The sequence below is a fragment of the Molossus molossus genome, unplaced genomic scaffold (assembly GCF_014108415.1).
Source record: "Molossus molossus isolate mMolMol1 unplaced genomic scaffold, mMolMol1.p scaffold_m16_p_13, whole genome shotgun sequence".
Lineage (NCBI taxonomy): Eukaryota > Metazoa > Chordata > Mammalia > Chiroptera > Molossidae > Molossus > Molossus molossus.
The window spans coordinates 6,487,891-6,503,086 of NW_023425348.1; the positions used below are offsets into that span (position 1 = coordinate 6,487,891).

Genomic DNA, 15,196 nt, shown 5'->3' on the forward strand with positions numbered 1-15,196 from the left:
TAAGGGAGAGAGATCAGTCATCACACAGGTGACCCATCACTGTCCTCCTGGCCCCCAGTATACTCTTGATGTCATCTAGGGCAGAAGTCATCCAGGGGCACCCACCTTAGGAGGTAGCCGGCCCCACCCAAGTCCCAGTCCCACCCGCCCGTGACGCAGTGTCAGTGCTTCTTCAGGGACTCCTGCGATCTAGCCAAAGGGAGGGGAGGCCTGACCACCCTGTGCCCTCGGCCCTTCCCAGGGCAGGCCGGCCTGAGCTGAAGCAGCTGTGGGCTCCTCGCACTGGCCACGTTCAGACAGGCCCAGGGTTTGTAGGATGCCTGAGGACACCACTCCCCGGGGACACAGTTCTCCGCCACGGCTGCAGCCCCAGCCCCCCGGGAACCCCTAGGACAGTGGCCCGGAGAGGCCTGCAGGAGTGAGCGCTGCCCAGCCCCCCGCGCCCTCCTGCGCCCCTGCCGCCCAGCCTCCCCTCCACCGCAGGGTGTCTGCTCACTTCGGGAATCTGCGTGTGGCTGGTTCGGATCACGTTTTTCTACTAATGAGGATGCTGACATTGCTGTGTAGATAATCAGCGAGGCCTTTATGAAGTTTACACCTTCGCATTATTAAAGGAAATAACCGTTCTCGTGACCTCTCGGCGTGTTTTGATTTTGTTTGATAGTCCGGTGTCCTCCCGAGTGTCAAGTGGTTTCCTCCACCTCACATGCACCTGGGTACCTCAAACTCCCCAACAGGCGTGTCAACCGTACCCCAAACTCGCAGCCTGCTCAGTGAGCTCTGGCAGAGGGAATGTTTCTTTTCCTAATGAGGAGCTGTGCGTGTTTCTCAGCTGTCCGAAGAGCTGTACTTTGCAGACCCAGGAGGTGGTCTCTTTGGGGTCAGGGGCACACTCTAGACCACCAGGTAGACCGTTTGCAGCAAGGCCTGGGATTTCGCAGCTCTCTTTAAGACTCCACTCAGAGGCTGCTGCAGTGGCCGTGACAGTGAGGACCTGACAGTGTTCCCGGGCAAGCCCTGCTCTGCTGTGACGGCACTCAGGTGGGCTCCTCCCCACCCCCATCCAGCCGTCTGGTTAGCAGTCCTGGCGGGAGCAAGCAGACGTGTCAGGGTCTGGGAGTGAACCAGGACACCAGCTCAGCGGTTCTGAGAGTCATGGCTGGAGCGGGCACTGCTGCACCGAGACCCCGCGGCACAGCGACTCGGTGGCTGGGCACCTGTAAACGTGAGACCCATATTCTCATTCCGAGGCACTTAAGAAAGTAGGCATATGCAAAGGTCTCTGTCTTGGGCAAGACAGTTTCCAATTCAGTGCCCACCTCTGCCACGCCAGAAATCACAGAAGATGGACAGCCTGGCTTAGTGCCCGCACTGTTCAGGGGCTATGGAGGAACCGCACCTCAGAGGTGCCCTTGGGGCAGGTGTGCGGGCAAGTCAGTCAAGGGGGCCAGGGGGGGGAGCCTGCAAAGACAGACCGCAGAAGGTCTTTTCCTTTTCCTTTTGTAAAATGTTACGTGCCGTGCAGGAGATGAGCTTTGTCCCTCAGCTTTCCTGCAGTGAACAGTTCCGTAACGTGCGGAGGATCATGAACGTGGTGTGACTCGCACACCCTTTCGCAGTGCGCCCCTGTGGGTGCTCCTTTTGATACAGGCTGCACAGCAAAGGAGCAGCCGGTCCCGCTGGAAGCCCTGGCTCTGAGTAGGGACAGTCTTGCTTTCTCTCCGTCCATTCAGAACCTCAGTTAGGTCAGGGCCATCGGGTGGGGCTCTGCTGCTCATCCCCGGGTGACGGGGTACAGGCTCCTCGTCGTTCCGCAGGGACCGAAGAGCTGGAGACAGTGGTCCCCCAGTTCTAGGATGCATAAGGATCTCCTGGATGCTTGATCAAATCCTGATCCGTGAGCCTCACCCTCAGAGATTCTGACTTAATGGGACCGGGACACCCCAGGATCCAAATTTTAAACAAAGCACCCAGGAATTCTGCTGTAGGTGGAAAAATATTATGCTGAGGTATTTATTCTCCACACAAAAATAAAATCACAAGAATCAATGAATAAAGATGGGACCTACTGAGCGGTTTAGTCCTCTAGGCAAAGTCCTTCTCGGTCTGTACTCTGGAGGGGACGGCCACGGGGGCGTCTGTACCAGGTGCGGGGCCCCGTGGCGTCGTGTGCAGTACCAGGCCCCTTTGGGTGAAGAGGACTGAGGACGTCCTCTGTCCTAGGCCTGCCCGGTGCAGGAAGCTTGTCCAGAATGTCTCCAGCAGCAGGGAGCGCACGACCCAGGCAGGTCACACCACATCTGTCACCTCTGTTTGCTAGCTTTTTTTTTTTTTTTAGTCCTCACCCCCGAGGACATTTTTGCATTTATCTTCAGATAGAGCAGGAGGGAGAGAGGGGGAAGAGAGAGAGAGAAACATCGATGTGAGAGGGACACATCGAGTGGCTGCCACCCACATGACCCCAACCAGGGCCAGGGACAAACTGCAACGGAGGTACGTGCCCTTAGTGGGGACTGAACCCGGGTCTCTCTGGTCCGCAGGTCGACGCTCCAACCCAACAGGCCAGGGCTGTTTGCTGGTTCTTTGAACGTCTCCTACAAGTTGGGTTGTTCTAGATGCTAGGGAGACATAGACAGGGCATCTGCTAGGACATCCTAGAGGGCGCATGTAAATGAACAGAAAAGGGCAAATAGTGTGAAGAGAATGAAAGAGAGAATGTGGTAGATTTGGGGCACAAGTGCCTGAGAAGACAGAAGATGGGGTTGGCATTTGAGCTGATGTTTGTAGGAGCTGCCCAAGAGCTGACAGGGATGGGGGGTTCCAAGTTAGGGATCAGCTGGGCGTGTTCCAGGTAAAACAAAGGCTCAGCCAGTTGGAGCGCAGAGATGGGGGCGGGGTGGTGCTGGGACTTACAGTGGGTGGGGGAGGGGAGGGCCCGCCGCAGGCCTAGGGCCTTCCAGCCAGAAGAAAGAACTTGAATTTCACATCAGGCCAAAGGGAGGCCACTGCCCTACTTTCTGTTTCAACGGCACAGTCGTCTCTGTCTCTCACCCTCCAGGCCCTCCCCCTGAACCCCGAACAGCGCTCCTGGCGCTGGCCTTGGGAAGCAGGCGGCCCCCCACTGGGTCTGCTGAGTGCACAGCTTTGCTCTGCTTTGCTGGGCTGCTGGGGAACAGACTCGTTCTAGCTGACCGCAGGGCCAGTGGCCGGTTTCCAGCTGCCAGAGCCCAGAGACCAGGCAGCCCGAGCTGGGTCCGCAGGGCCCAGAGCTGTTTGCAGCGCAGGGCCGTCCTGGGGGAGGCTGGGGTCCTCAGCGCAGGGCCGTCCTGGGGGAGGCTGGGTCCGCAGCGCAGGGCCGTCCTGGGGGAGGCTGGGGTCCTCAGCGCAGGGCCGTCCTGGGGGAGGCTGGGTCCTCAGCGCAGGGCCGTCCTGGGGGAGGCTGGGGTCCTCAGCGCAGGGCCGTCCTGGGGGAGGCTGGGGTCCTCAGCGCAGGGCCGTCCTGGGGGAGGCTGGGGTCCTCAGCGCAGGGCCGTCCTGGGGGAGGCTGGGGTCCGCAGCGCAGGGCCGTCCTGAGGGAGGCTGGGTCCGCAGCGCAGGGCCGTCCTGGGGGAGGCTGGGGTCCGCAGCGCAGGGCCGTCCTGGGGGAGGCTGGGGTCCTCAGCGCAGGGCCGTCCTGGGGGAGGCTGGGGTCCTCAGCGCAGGGCCGTCCTGGGGGAGGCGGGGTCCTCAGCGCAGGGCCGTCCTGGGGGAGGCTGGGGTCCTCAGCGCAGGGCCGTCCTGGGGGAGGCGGGGTCCTCAGCGCCAGGGCCCTCCTGGGGGAGGCTGGGGTCCTCAGCGCAGGGCCGTCCTGGGGGAGGCTGGGGTCCTCAGCGCAGGGCCGTCCTGGGGGAGGCTGGGGTCCTCAGCGCAGGGCCGTCCTGGGGGAGGCTGGGGTCCTCAGCGCAGGGCCGTCCTGGGGGAGGCTGGGGTCCTCAGCGCAGGGCCGTCCTGGGGGAGGCTGGGGTCCTCAGCGCAGGGCCGTCCTGGGGGAGGCTGGGGTCCTCAGCGCTGGGCCGTCCTGGGGGAGGCTGGGGTCCTCAGCGCTGGGCCGTCCTGGGGGAGGCGGGGGTCCTCAGCGCTGGGCCGTCCTGGGGGAGGCTGGGGTCCTCAGCGCAGGGCCGTCCTGGAGGAGGCTGGGGTCCTCAGCGCTGGGCCGTCCTGGGGGAGGCTGGGTCCTCAGCGCTGGGCCGTCCTGGGGGAGGCTGGGGGTCCTCAGCGCTGGGCCGTCTGGGGGAGGCTGGGGTCCTCAGCGCAGGGCCGTCTGGGGAGGCTGGGTCCTCAGCGCCTGGGGCCGTCCTGGGGGAGGCTGGGGTCCTCAGCGCTGGGCCGTCCTGGGGGAGGCTGGGGTCCTCAGCGCAGGGGCCGTCCTGGGGGAGGCTGGGGTCCTCAGCGCTGGGCCGTCCTGGGGGAGGCTGGGTCCTCAGCGCAGGGCCGTCCTGGGGGAGGCTGGGGTCCTCAGCGCAGGGCCGTCCTGGGGGAGGCGGGGTCCTCAGCGCAGGGCCGTCCTGGGGGAGGCTGGGTCCTCAGCGCAGGGCCGTCCTGGGGGAGGCTGGGGTCCTCAGCGCAGGGCCGTCCTGGGGGAGGCTGGGGTCCTCAGCGCAGGGCCGTCCTGGGGGAGGCGGGGTCCTCAGCGCAGGGCCGTCCTGGGGGAGGCGGGGTCCTCAGCGCAGGGCCGTCCTGGGGGAGGCTGGGTCCTCAGCGCAGGGCCGTCCTGGGGGAGGCTGGGGTCCTCAGCGCAGGGCCGTCCTGGGGGAGGCGGGGTCCGCAGCGCAGGGCCGTCCTGGGGGAGGCTGGGGTCCGCAGCGCAGGGTCGGAGGGACCTGCCAGACAGCCCTGAGGCAGAGAGGCCAGGAAGTAAGATCAAGGTCCCCAAGGGGCCGAACGCATTTGAGAGCTTGGGGGTGACCTCCCGCCAAGCACCAGCTGTGCCCTGGGTGGAGTGAGCGGCCTCTGTCAGGAGGGGCTGGTTGCAATGTGAAGTAAGGAGCCTTGGGGTGGGATTGGCGTTGGTTGCAGGGCCCACAGAGACCCCAGTCAGACAGAGGCCCGCCCCAGGACCACACACCACACCATGTAAAGAACCTGCGGCCCACCTATGACGCCCTTTGCCTTGGGTCCACGTCCCAGTGTCTGGAACGGTCTAGGCTGGCAGGGCAAAGGCATCGTGAGACCCAAGTGTGGCCACGGGTCCTGCCTCCGGCCCACAGGGTGATCGCAGGGGTCCTGAGGACACCCGATGCGTCAGCAAGGTCAGGTGGACGGGGGGAGCTGCCGGTCTGGGAACTTCTTCCAAGAGAGCAGAGCAGAGGTGTCCTGCTTCAGTCTGGGGTCACTGTTTGCACCTGGGCTCGGAGGCGGAGTTCTGCAGGGTCCTTCCTGCAGGGAGCCCTTGTCTCCCGGACGCGGGGGTCCCTCGCGGTCAGTGGGTCCGCTTCAAGCAAATAACATCAGTCACTGGGGGTGCACAGGGAGCTGAGCCCGGGGTCCTCCTGGGACACTGTCAGCAGCCAGGTGGATTTCAGGTGGACAGCAAGGGAGTAGGACACAGAGGCTGAGTCCTCACGGTGGGCCCAGCCTGGCTGGGGATGCCGGGAGCTGCTCCAGGTGAGAATGTGTGTGTGTCTGCGGTGGGCCGGTCCTGCGTGTGAGTGAGCCTGTCTGTCAGTGGGTGCCACTGGGTGGCCTGCTGGTGTTCCTGAGGGCTGACCCAGACATGCCTGAGCTCCCAGACGGTGAGTACTCCCAGACCGCTCAGCTGGCCCATCAGGCCTGGGAGGCCCCCATGCCTCCACAGTAAACGACATCATTTGTCTTCCTGGGCGCAGTGTAGAAGCACAGACCATGGAGCCGCTGTGTCCCGACGCCGGGTCCTCTGGCCGTTCCTAAAGAGGGGGAGGAAACGGGATGTGCCTCCTATTGTGCCTGACATCGTCCCGGGCCCAAAGGGAGCCTGGGGAACCCTCTGCCCCCACATCCGGGACCCTGTCCCTGACTGCTCCCAGGAGCCACAGACAAGCCTGAAACCAGTGAGCACTGCCTACCTGCCTGCTCCCAGCGCCCAGGGCACGGCTGAGGTGGGGTCTGCGGGAGGCAGAGCGCAGTGCACACCTGTCTCCCAGCCCCCACCCGTCCTGACCTGTGTCCCCTGGTCTGAGCCGAGGTTGCCACACCTTCCTCTTGAACAGCTAGAGACCCTGTTGTCTTAACACACACGACACCAGGGAGGGTGTCACTGCACAGATACTAGGGCTCTGTCCCCATGGGCCCTCCCCCTTCACGGGCTGCGGCTTGCGGGGTCCAGGGGTCTGTGTGTCAGGGTGCTAACCGCCAGCCATCTCTCTCCCCCCCGAAGCCAACGGCAGCCCCACCGCAGGCCTGAGCACCGGGGCCATCGTGGGCATCCTCATTGTCATCTTCGTGCTGCTCCTGGTGGTGGTCGACATCACCTGTTACTTCCTGAACAAGTGTGGCCTGCTCATGTGCATCGCGGTCAGCCTGTGCGGGAAGGCCGGGCCCGGAGCCAAGGGCCAGGACATGGAGGAGGGCAAAGCCGCCTTCTCGTGAGTGCCACTGCTCGGCCGGGGTCTCCCCCGGCCCCGCCCAGCCCGCAGGGAACCCCGAGGGGAAACAAGCATTAGCTCAGGGGGAGCCCTGTTTGACACGCAGACTCTTGAGCTCAGCCCCATAGCGTGTATATGAGGATGTCATGGAAGTTTGAAAATCCCTGCCTATGTGAAGATGAGGCACTTTTCAGAGCGAGCCTGGGGGCAGGGCTAGAAAGGAAGGGCCAGCATTTGAGAGACACACTTGCCTTCCTGTCATTCATTCATTCATTCATTCATAAATCACTCAACAGATATTTATGGGCAAAGCACTATTCCCAGGAACTAGGGCCCAACAGTGAACAAACAGATAACATTTCCTGTCCCCCTGGAGCCGACGACCCAGTGCTGTCCCCTCCAGAATCTCTGGGGGACAGAGCCTGCGCCAGTCAGCAGGAGCCGGGGTGGACTCCCGGCCTGAGCTGGATCAAGGTGAGCAGGGGCAGAGCGAGGAGGTACGCTGTTTAGCACCATGTGCCAGGCACTGTGCATGCTGTGTATGCATGTCCACACAGATGCATATACATGTACATAACTACATGCATGTGAATAGAAAGTATTTCAGCACTTATCTGTGCCGGGCACTGTGCTAAGCACTGTACGTTCATCACTCAGCTAATGTTCCCAACAGCTAGGTGAGAAGGATACTGTTGTTGCCCCATTTGCTAAAGAGAAAATGGAGACAAGGCGGCAAATCAGAAGCTCCAGGTCACACAGCTAGCCAGAGTGAGGACACAGGCTGCGGCACCTGGGTCCTGCCCCTTGGGCCAGGTCTAGGAGCCTGAGCTATAGCTGACTTGCCTGGGAGCCCTCCCCTCCCCCAGGTCCCCGGGATGAAAACAGCCGAACTCTCTTTGCAGGAAAGATGAGTCCAAGGAGCCCATCGTGGAGGTGCGGACTGAGGAGGAGCGGACCCCAAATCACGACGGAGGGAAGCACACCGAGCCCAATGAGACCACGCCGCTGACAGAGCCCGAGTACGTGGTGGGAAGGAGCTGGTGTCGCCCAGCACGGCCCCGCCCACCTCCCCACCTGCCCGCACCGCTGGCTCCCGCCCGCAGCTCCTGCCCAGCACTGCAGGCCAGGCCCGCACCCTGGGCCAGGAATGCCTGGGCTGAGAAATGCCCCATCCCACGGTCTCCCAGAGAGAAGCCATGCTTGGTTCTGTCGGGGTGGCTGGGCCTTTCCAGGGTGTCTTGCATAAGGGAGATCCCTAGACCCTGTTCCCAGGTCACACACTCAGCCTGGAGATGGCGGAAGGGGACAAAACTTCATGAAGACTGAGCTTTGAGGAGCTTAGCAAATTCTGTTTAGGATTGCCCAGAACTCTAGGGTTTTCTGCATTATTCCTAACAGGGTGAGGGAATTTGGGGACCTGGTAAAACTCTCTGGCCCTCCTGTTCTAAGACTTGGGGACCCTCAGCCGGACATACCATCTGGCTGGGGTTGTAATGACTGCCTGGCTATCCTGAGGACTCTGGGTTTGGGAGGAATGAGTTTAACGGAAGCATAAAATCTGTGGCTGGAGAACCCACGGCTCTTAGGGGCCACTTGGAACATTCATTGTCCGTCTGCCTTTATTCCTGACTTTCCCCACTGTGGCCCGTGGAGCCCAGCAGGCAGCTGGACACCTGCCTGTCCTGGAGCCGAGATGTAGGCAGGAGCAGAAAGGGCCAGACGGGTCCTGTGCGGAGAGGTGGAGGGCGTGAGCAGGGAGGAGGGGCCGGCAGGTCCTTTTAGACTGACCGCTGCATTCTCTGTCGTCTCCTGTCTCTCTTCTGCCCGCCTGGGCGTCTGCTTCCTCTCTCGTCTCGTCTCTGCGGGCCTGCACCCATGCCTGTGCTGACTGCATGCCGTGCCCACGGCCCCCTTGGCCTCAGCCCTCCCCCGCTTCTCTGTCTCGTCTCATCTTCATCGTCTGTTCTCTTCTACTTCCTGTCCTCCCCACAGGCTGCCTGCTGACACCACAGCCACTGTTGAGGACATGCTGCCTTCTGTCACCACCGTCACCGCTAACTCTGACACTGTCACCGAAACCTTTGCCACTGCTCAGAACAGCCCCACCAGTGAAACCACCACCCTGACCTCCAGTATTGCCCCCCCAGCCATGGCCACTCCTGATTCAAACTCTGTGCCCACCAGCCAGGCCACCCCTTCCAAGGGGCCGGGTGTCACCACCTCCTCCCCACCCCCAGCTTCAGCCCCCAAGGTGGCCCCCCTTGTGGACCTGAGCGACACCCCAACCTCAGCCCCTGCTGCCAGCAGTTTGTCTTCTAGTGTCCTGGCTAACCAGGGGGCCGTGCTCAGCCCAAGCGCCCCCGCCAGTGTGGGGGAGGCCTCCAAGGCCTCTCCGGGGAGCAAGCCAGCCCCTGCTCCAGCCCCCGTCTCGGCCGGGGCAGCCGGTCCCCTAGCAGCAGCGACTGCCCCTGCCACAGAAGCCCCCCAGGCCAAGCAGGAGGCTCCCAGCACCAAAGGCCCGGACCCAGAGCCCACCCAGCCTGGCACCGCGAAGAGCCCGAGCGAGGCGGCCACGGCCCTCACTGACCCGGAGAGCGAGGCTGCCCCCGTCACCGCCACAAACCCTGCCCAGGGCGAGGACTTTAAAATGGACGAAGGGAACTTCAAGACCCCAGATATTGACCTTGCAAAGGATGTTTTTGCAGCCCTGGGCTCTCCTGCTCCCGCCGCTGGGGCCAGTGGACAAGCCCCTGAGCTTGCTCCTCCCACTGCAGAAAGCTCAGTGTCGCCTGCACCAGCCAAGACCGAGTACGGCCTCTCTGTCTGCTGTCAGCGGGTTGTGTCCTGTGGTGGTGTGCGTTTGTGCTGTGCTGTGTCTTCCTTGTTCGATGTGTCCTCGGCCTAACCCAGGGCTTCTCTGAGGCAACTGTCAACCAAAGGGCGGAGATTAGGCAGAGGGAGCAGGGACACAGCGGGTCCCAGCAAGCGCCTCCTGCTCACTAATTAGGCCATGTTAATTATGTTTCATCCTTATCGCCCTAGCAGTGGCGTCTGTCTTCCCTGGGGAGCCCTTGCAGTCAGGCCTCTGATGAGCATAGTGGGACGAGCTGAGGGGACCAAGGTGCCCTTACTGGCCAGCCTGGGCCCAGGCAGGCGGGTGTTATCCAGTCACTCGGGACACAGAGAGGCAGCAGGCCTGGGGGCGAGGATGCACACTCCCCCCGGATGCCCGCACCCCGCCACCCACTCTCGCCCCTCCTGCCCTTGAGTGGAGCCCAGAGCTCCCGAGGACCGAAGAAGGATGGCTGGGTTTTCAAGTTCAAGGGAAGGTCCTTACCCTTACAAGCTTTTATAATGGGATGCCAGAACGCAGGGGCACCGTCGGGGGCTTGGGTCTGAGCCTGCCCCAGTGTGTCCTGGGACCAGACTCTGGCTCCCGGAACCGACTGAGGCAGAAGCAGACCCAGGTTCTTACAGAGGCTCCTGAGGCCGCTGCAGGTAAGCTGTGGTGCTGCCGCAAGGAGCTGCAGAGGGACCCTCGCCAGGAGCCCTGGGCCCCAATCAAGAAGGGGAAGGACTCCGACAGCCCTGCCCACCCGACCCCACTCCTCCGGCAGCGGGCAGCCCCCTGGAACCCCCCACCTGACTCCCAGGGGAAGCTGCCTGGGGAGCAGGGCTTTTCTGCCCAGGAACCGCAGGCCGGGGAACAGCCAGCTCGGTGGGGGTGGGGGAGGGACAGGCAAGAGCAGTTGGTTTGCAGAGGGGCCCCGGAAACAGTCCTGGGAAGCCCAGCCCCGCACACCTGGTTTGTCCCTCGCTGAGCTGCTGCTGCTGCTGTGGCCGGCTGTGGGGTAAAGAACGGCCGTGGGGTAAAGAAAGGTGGCCTCTGCTTTGCCCTGGCCCCCCAGGTTGGGTTGCGGTGGGAAAGGTCTTGTTCCTCCCTTTAGTGGCTCAGCTCCGGCTACACGTTAGAATCACTTGGGTGCTTTTAAAAGTCACCACGCCCCGACCGGTTCCGGGGCGCGGCGTGGCCCAGGGGTGTCTGGAGCCCCCAGGGGCCGGCTGGAGGGGCGCTCCAGACCTCGGCTCAGTGCTGTTTTCTGATTCCCCGCAGGAAGCGCCCCGTGGACGCCAAGTCCGAGTGCCCGGCCACAGACACGAAGCCAGCGCCAGCCGAAGTCAAGACGGGCGCCAGTGACGCCACACAGACAAAGGAGAACGAGAGCAAAGCATGATGGGTGGCGAGAGACGAGCAAAGATCAAAATCGAAAGTGACACACAGCTTCACCAGAGCATTTCCAGATCACACACGCGCACACACGCACACGCACACACATCCCATTCCTCTAGTGTCTTTTGCCTTTAAAAAAAACTAAACGGATAAACGTGGGATCTCCTTTTTTAGGTTTATAGAAAGGGTTCCTTGTTGCGCACTCACTTGTAAGAAAACGAGACAAAAAGGTTAAACCCACAGCCAAACAAGGACACTCCGTTCCCTGAAACCACTTAAAAATCAAACAAAAGGACCCCAAATTAAGAATCTAGGAAGCTCAGAAAAAAACATCTAGGTGGAGGAAGACCTACTTGGTGTCGCCCAATGGGCACACACCAGTTTCAGAGAAGTACTTCCAGGCACTAAGACTAACCGAATGAACAAAGGTCCGAGTTTATTTTTATACTTTCAGTCAAGTTTGAACTCTGTACAACCTCATAAATAAGTTATACTTTCTGTTCACTTTGTATTTGTTCAGTATGCAAAGTGTGTCACCCTTCCTAGCTGAATCCAATTCCCAGTAGACTCCTGTTTGTAGGAAGAATGCCAAACTGCAGCTTCTGGGGGTAGATCTCAATTTGCAGTATTCAGACTTTTTTCCTTTCCTTTTTTTTTCTTTTTTTTTTCCTTTCTGCCAACTTTGCTTTCCAGTGTTTACAAGTTGACAAATGTTTAACTTCGATTGTGTTTAAAAGTCCATGTAAAATAGCTGTCTCTTTTTTTTCTTTTTTAAGTTACAAAAACCGCCTGGGGTGGGTGGGATCATCACGGGCCGGCTTTAGCACGGACCGCTTCGCACGGTGCGGCTGTTTACAGTGGCTCCCCCTTCTGATGGGAAGTTTTCGCCTGCATCCACCTCGGGTGAAAACCCATCTCATGCAGACTGGTTTTGATTTTTGGTTCTCGGTTCTTTTTCGTGTTTCCCTGGGGGTTAGACCACTTTCTGATTAGCCGCCACCTGCCTGTATCCGTGAAAAAGGACCTGCTCCCGGCTTCCCGTCCTTCTCCCGGAGGACGCCTTAGGCTTTATTGAATGAAGCAGAGATTGTATAGTTGGGCTGGTCTTGGTGAACACACATTTTTACCCCAAACATCCCCTTTTTGTAGAAAGCCAAATAAAATATATACATACAATTTCCTTTTGGGCCCAGAATCGAGATTTGAGCGGAAGAGCGTGTGTGCTTCGGGGAATTAGTGTCTTTTTTTGGAAATCTGTTGAAGTAAAGTAACATCAGCCTTCTGTTCACTTAGGCAGCATTTGTAGAAACAAAGGAAAAAAACAACAACAACCCTCCTGTCTGGAGTCATAACACAACTTTCCTGGACTGGAAACAAAGTGGGGAAAATACAGAAACTTTAAGGGGATGGGAGGGGGGAGAAGGGAAAAGCCAGCCCTTTGTATAGACATTTTGCTTTTTTTCCCCTCATTCTACTTTAGAACTGCAAGCTTGTGCACTGTGGATGCGTGACTATTTTAGTGTGAAACGTGTTTTTGTCATAGTATTGAAATAAAACTTCAACATAGTTTGGTTGTGGAAGGTATAGCAGATAGTTCAGAAAAGATATTCAGGAAACGAAAATTACTCGTAAAAGGAATTGAAGCCTTTAAACCAAGAAAATGAATAAAAATGATTATGCTGATGAAGATGAAGATGACGCTAAGTAAACAGAAATCAGGACTCAGCACGTGCTCCTTTTCGGAGGTACAACCAGTGAGAGGTGAGGGTGGCGAGACCACCCGAGTCGTTCTGCGGGCCACACCCCCAGGTTCTGACACTTCTGCGGTCTGATCTGTGGCGATATGCTAGATTGTCATTTCAAACTGTGAAAAATTATGGTCTTGTCATTTGCTCAGTGTGGGGTTATTTTGCATTTTCTCATCTCCTGGGGATGGAAATGGGGTCCCAGGCCGCAGTGCACTGGCCCCTTGATTCTAGGGCCTGCGCACATCTATGGGTCAAAGGTACAGGCCTACAGGAGCAAGTACCTGGAAGACAGCTCTTTGAGCACACGGCAGAGTGGGAGCCCCTGGGTGTCCGACGGGAGGGTTCAGCAGGGACTGGTGGTGGGCTCTTCCTGTCACCAGGTTGTCTGTGGGACCAGTACTGTACCTTGTGATGCTCATGGCTTTGACCACCTGGGCCAAGCCCACTCTGAATCTCCTGGAGACTGCATTTCATCCCGAGCATTTGTGGTTGATGTTTGTTCTAATGATTAGGAAGAGAAAGAGGTACAGTCAACCCACAGATAACCTGGCCCAGGACGGCTGACTGCCTCCCTCCGCCCAGAACCCATGAGTTGGAACCCAACACTGCCCACTTTGGTTAGCTTCTCTCCCGGTATACATAGATTTGTCTTCTGCATGCGTGAGCTTTCCTTTCCTTAAACAAATAAAATAACAGAGCGATGCTTTCTCTAAGATCAAAGAGGGAGTCACTTTATTTTCAAGATGTTCTATCTTTTATTTTAAGAGATAAAAGCTTATAGTTTTCCTTTTTAAATTTTTTGAAGGGGGCATCGATGCTGCCTGTTTCCAATGTCTGTGTGTCTCTATGTGTACGTGCGTACATGTGTATTCACAGGAACGCCGGCATGGCCGAGTTCCGCTGGTGGGCACTCATGTGCCACGCCCGGGCTCCGCGCCCGATGGGCCGCCGTGTACATAGTGCAGCTTTGGAAGTGGACCTCTATTTTCACACTTTTGTATGGAGCCTTCCAAGTCCCAGGTTTTCACTCGAGGCTGTCTGTCTGGATGGTGGTTTTCAGACCTCCATTGACATCCCTCCCCAGCATTCCCAACTTCGGGGGCCTTCTCTCTTGTTACAAACTTTTTACCAAGTGAAACATCGAGACCACCTTTGTTTCCATTCTCCCTGGTGTAAATACTGAGTACTAACTGAGAATTTTGACTTTGCATTCTGTCGGAATACTTGTGTTCAATAAAAACGGAAAGAAAAAAAACAGCTGTCACCGTCAAACGGGGATTTATTTGGATTCATTGAGAGTCTGTTGTGTGGATCGGATGTGGGGGCCGGCAGTATTTTTTTGACCTGCGAACAAGGTCAGTTAAACGCAGGGTCCTGAAGCCACCTTGCCTCTCTCAGGTACAGAGGCGTCCTTGTTCAGCAGACCAGATATCAGACTCAAAAAGATTTCATGAAAATCCTGGTTCTGCTACTTCCTTGACCTTGAAAGAGGTCCTCGGTCTCTTTGAGACTCAGTTTCCTCTTTTGACAAACAGGAACTGTCAAACAGAGAGTGGAGATGCTGGTTAGCCAATGAAGCAATGTGTCTGGAAGCCAGTTAGTTCATTCTTGGCACAGCGTAGGTACTGAATGATGAGAGTTAAGGCTGTTGGCATCCCAGGTGTGTGACAGCATCCAACCAAACTGGAATACCAGTCTGCACCTGAGCTCCAAGGCCCAGCACTGCACGTGTCTAAGAGACACCTCTCTGGGTCGCATGCGCCCCACCTCGCTGTGGCCTGTGTAGTGGGGGTTCCCCTGCGGTGGTGTCTGCATCCTTCCCGGTCTGGTTCCTTCGCTGGCCCCAGGGCCTTTTCCAGTGATGCAGATCCGTTTGCATCGATGTAATTCCTGTGCCACGGATTTCCAGCTGCGCGGTGCAGGGGAGGCGATGCAAACATCGCTTATCAATATTTGGAGAAATCGTGCAGTGATCATCCTCCTCATTAATCTGAGAGGCTTGTTCCAGAGCCTTCCTCCTCCAAGCTGGTCTCTCAGAGTCACTCAATAAGTACTGAGCATCTCAAAGTGCTCAGGATGTAGCAGCAAACGACACAGCTCTCTCAAGGAACATTCGTTCAAGGGCGGGGGTGGGGCAGACAGTAAGCACATAATGCCATGTTGTGATGGTCACTAGGCCTGTTAACCAATGTCCCAGGACTCCACATCCTCCTTCCGGGCACATGACGGGATCACTTCTCTGATCACGTGACTTGCTGTGGTCGGCGGAGCATGAGTGCACAGTTCGCGCCACCTCCAGGAGGGTCTTTGACAGCCAGCGTGTCTCCCTGCGGCCCCCCGACACAGGGATCAGTGCTGCAGGTGGTAGCAGTGCCATCACCTGGGCCCACAGTGAGGGATGTGAACAGGTGACCCATGATGGACATGGAGGGTGCACGTGGGTAACCCAGTGGTGGTCTGGTAAATGTTTAACAGCCAGCTTTCCAAGGGGGTGGGGGGAGGTATGTATGTATGGTGTGTGTGTGTGCGTTTATTACAAACTTCATTGATATAAAGAACGTAATTTATAAATAATAAAATATATAGTACTCCACACTGAAATTCCATATATCCAATTG

General features: G+C 58.4%; 1 protein-coding gene across 13 annotated transcripts in view; it reads left to right on the top strand.

Annotated features, from left to right (window-relative positions):
- The window catches only part of NCAM1 (neural cell adhesion molecule 1), a 331,843-nt gene extending 318,012 nt beyond the window's left edge, over positions 1-13,831 (top strand). For 7 of the 13 annotated variants that reach the window (XM_036258350.1, XM_036258352.1, XM_036258351.1 and 4 more), the window contains 4 exons: positions 6,392-6,599; positions 7,502-7,618; positions 8,592-9,407; positions 10,714-13,817. In XM_036258350.1, the coding sequence (XP_036114243.1) occupies positions 6,392-6,599; positions 7,502-7,618; positions 8,592-9,407; positions 10,714-10,834 (1,262 nt within the window). In that variant the 3' untranslated portion in view covers positions 10,835-13,817. Of the gene's footprint in view, positions 1-6,391; positions 6,600-7,501; positions 7,619-8,591; positions 9,408-10,713 lie in introns of all 13 variants that reach the window. The other 6 variants (XM_036258360.1, XM_036258361.1, XM_036258363.1 and 3 more) reach the window with 3 other exon arrangements.
- The last annotated feature ends 1,365 nt before the right edge of the window (positions 13,832-15,196 follow it).